General features: G+C 43.2%; 1 protein-coding gene across 1 annotated transcript; it reads left to right on the top strand.

Annotated features, from left to right (window-relative positions):
* The first annotated feature begins 233 nt into the window (after positions 1-233).
* LOC147894542 (uncharacterized) lies at positions 234-1,465 on the top strand. The gene has a single exon (XM_087385264.1). It carries the CDS (start codon positions 354-356, stop codon positions 1,263-1,265), a length of 912 nt encoding a protein of 303 aa, XP_087241390.1. The 5' UTR covers positions 234-353; the 3' UTR covers positions 1,266-1,465.
* The last annotated feature ends 2,153 nt before the right edge of the window (positions 1,466-3,618 follow it).

Raw genomic sequence — 3,618 nt, 5'->3', positions numbered from 1 at the left:
ACGGCAGCCAAGCCTCGCAACGCCCGGCCGGAGACGCCTTTTCACGGTCTCGAGTGGGGTGTGAAAATGCTGAGTGTGGAAAAAGCAGGAGACGGGGAACAAGCCAAGCGCTGGCATGTCTCAGCTTGTCTACCAACCGTGACCATGAGCGTCATCATCAGGTGGACCATGGGTAACGTGATAAATGTAAACAATTCATGGGTTGAATATCCTTGTGGTCATAGACTATTATGTAGAAGCGGCGTGCTTTTGCAAGGTTGTCCTTTGAACGGAAGGCATTAGTGGAATAGGAAGAGTGAGAGTCCTAACAGTGGGAACCTGTGAGAACGAGGCTAAGTCAAAGCAAAGCAGCTATGGAGCAAAACGGTCTCGCCACAATCTCAACAACTCGACATCCACAGAGCCAAGTATCAACCCCATCAGCTCGCAATTCCGCAGCTCTACTCCATGACAATCGTCATCCCAAAGACGAAGACACTTCTCTCAAGTCATTTGAAACGACACTCGCTGTTGTTGGCTGGCTTGCGCTGGGCGCAACCATGCTTCATTACCTCACCTGGTTCCTAGGCTTCTGTGCTCTCACTTGGGCCTCCGTGGTTGTTCTCGGGGGCCTTGTTTCTTTCCTCGAGAAGCGGGATTTCTACCTCGTTACCATCTTGCTTTCGCTGGAGGCATTACGCTTTGTCGAAGCTGTTTTCTTCAGCAATTTGGTCATTAGGAATCTGGATGCTTTGACTTTTGCACGCCACACATTCGATCGGAGAAGGAAATTACTGCTTGTTTGCCTCAGAAGCATTGCAGTATCATCTCAGTGGCTGTTTGTTTACCCCAGCATTGCACTCTCAGCGTCTGCTTTGCGTTCTGTGCACTATCAGAAGGGATCATTGCCTTTTAACAGTATAGATGCCTCTCTAAACATATTTTATCATTTGGTGCTGATCAATGCCTACATTGCCACAATATTTCTTGTTTATTCACTATACGTGAGCCTAGCTCTGCTACTCTGGTCCAAGTATGAGGAGAGCCTTCAAAGGTATTATGATGAAATTGTATGGAGAGGTGCGTATAACGGCTTGCTTCTAGCCAAGAGGTTCGGGATCCTCGTCTTTGCCTTCGAAGTGCAGGCCCAGGAGTATTCCAGAAGGATGCAAGCAAAAGCTGTACAAAGCAAGTATAAAGACCTCATATCGTATGTGTTGAACAATCCCAAAGGTATTGAGTCCGCTTGCATTTCTTTGGAGTCCAATGACCCCTACCTGCAATAGGCAGCAGCCAACATCGTGGGTTTGTGGGCTAAAATAGATAAGCAAAAAAAACTCCGTTTTCAAACCCAATTGCTGTCAAAGCTAGCAGATAAGCTCAACCTTGGTCAAACAGGGTGGGCAGCAGCAAACAGCTTCAAATCACTGGGGGATCTGGATCCGGAGATCGTGTTCAACGTTGAGAATTAGAAAGGAAAGAAGGTTGTGGATATACTAATGGATGCAATCCATCCTGAGAACTCTCTGTCCATGAATTGTGTGCGGGCAATGCTACCGTTGGTGGGAACGCTGCCCCAACATGAAGTTCCAGAGGAAAAGATTTCTGCCTTAAACGACAAATTGAGGAAGATAATCCAAAGCGATAGGCTATGGGTGGCGGAGAGGATAACAGCGGGCTATGCATTGCATCGTCAGGGGAAGCTGACAGATGCAGACAAGATTACCTTGAAAGGAATCAAACCGGGCGCCGTGGAATACTATTTGGAAGAAGAACATGAGTATTTGAGAGTCATGCTGGGGGAAATTCCAGAGGGCTGCAGAGGTATGCGCATCATAGACGTAGATGATAACAAGCAGCATCACTTCCTTTATGTTGGGATTTTTTGCCTTGTTTTTGTATGGTTCAATGTTGGAGCTCTCGTACTCGCTTTATCATTCAAAAATTGAACTCTTGAACAGTGAAACATTCACGTTGCCTTAATGTTTAGCCTCTAGTAGTTTTTGGCCTGCCAGGAGGCGGCCTAAGTGAAGGCAACGCCCAGTAGAAGCGAATATACATTTTTATTATTTACGGCAGGCAGCCTAGAGGGAAGTTTTAGTTTTCTAAGCCCTCCTTCAGCCATGTGTCCTAAGAGTATACATTGATCTTCAAAATATCTAATGGTGTGAATTGTGCTTTATTTATGGATGTATTGCTTTTTCTTTAAAGCCTTGCACTTTGTTATTGTGTGTTCTTCAATTAAAGCTAAAGGCCTATCAGAATTCAGCATTGCCCTATGCCACCATATGTTCTCTAATAGACTAGCATCTCCCCTAAGGCTACCTATACACTTCCATATTAACAAGTCACACACAACTTTCTAGGTCATGAGCAAGCTTGCAATGCTCTCTAAACCTGTGATTTTATGGGGGAAAGAAGGGCAAATTCTATTGTACCAACTTTGGTGCTTGCAAGTCCTAACTTTGGGGCTTTTCCTTTTTCCATGAATCACCTAGTGAATCCCACCCATGTAGTAGAGCATTCAAACATTTTTAGCAACCATTCACTAAGTAGAGCCAAACTCCTTGAAATGATATTAGACAACCCTACTCACTCCCCTTATGTTTAGGGGCCTGCAAAGCTTCCCACATGATGTAGTGTAGCTACATTTTACCACTTTGACCCATTAAAACTCGTTAGCTTTCTTTCAACCTCATTTCAATGGAACCTCTTAAAATTCCACACTAAGGCTAGGTAAATTGCCATAGCCAAGAGAACATGCTGAATAATAGTCCCTTAAGCATTTCAAACAAAGCATGCCCTTCCATCCATGGAATCTCTCCTTGATCTTATCACAGAGCCACTCAAACCTGCCCTTAATTGTAGTGCCGAACCCCAAAGGGGTACCTAGGTATCTTACTATACTACCTCTCCCCACCCAAATAATAGGAAAATTCTCGGCCCAATCCGATATCATCCCCTAGTTTGCTCTAAGAGAAAATATTTTTTCCAATTGTGAACTGATTCTGACAACTCACAAAAGCAACATTGTCTCAAAGCACAAAATGCCACACAAGCAATGAAGGATGCCTATGGTGAGATGAATGCCAAAGAAATTGACATTTTTATAGCAAGTTTAAAATATCTTGTATGCCCAAGTGACATATAGAACCATCTCAGGTATGGACTATGCTGGCGTCCATTTATAAGGGCAAGACATTGGTCACACATCTTAATTTGAAGACATGATTTCTACATGGGAGATGATGATGCATTGTTAAATTATTTAAACAAGATGAAAATATTCGAGAATAGATTGAATGAGAATGTCTTTGATATGGAAGATGCAGAGTTTGTTGACTGGATAGTCCAGAGTCTTTCTACCCCCATCCTATGAGAGCCTTAGGGTGATAGTGATTGCCAGCGCTAGAGCTATTAAGTTTGATGAACTAATAATCATATTGATACAAGAGGAGGATCAAAGAAAAGGTTTAAGGGTAACCATGTTCAAGGCACACTAGAAGAAAGTATGCACAAAATGCAGTGCAAAGGCAAGATGCCTCAAAAGAATGCACAATAGTTCTAGATCCAAGATTAAATAGAATAAGAATAATCAAAGGCAATAGATCCTATAGTCTTTTGCTAACTAAAATCCTT

Source organism: Dipteris shenzhenensis, chromosome 14, assembly GCF_047967505.1.
Source record: "Dipteris shenzhenensis isolate YYH24624 ecotype China chromosome 14, Dip_SZ_1.0, whole genome shotgun sequence".
Classification (NCBI taxonomy): domain Eukaryota; kingdom Viridiplantae; phylum Streptophyta; class Polypodiopsida; order Gleicheniales; family Dipteridaceae; genus Dipteris; species Dipteris shenzhenensis.
This window is presented reverse-complemented; position numbering and strand designations above follow the sequence as displayed.

Excerpts from the sequence above, each read along its gene's own strand:
- LOC147894542 (XM_087385264.1), top strand. The coding sequence starts at position 354 with ATGGAGCAAAACGGTCTCGCCACAATCTCAACAACTCGACATCCACAG.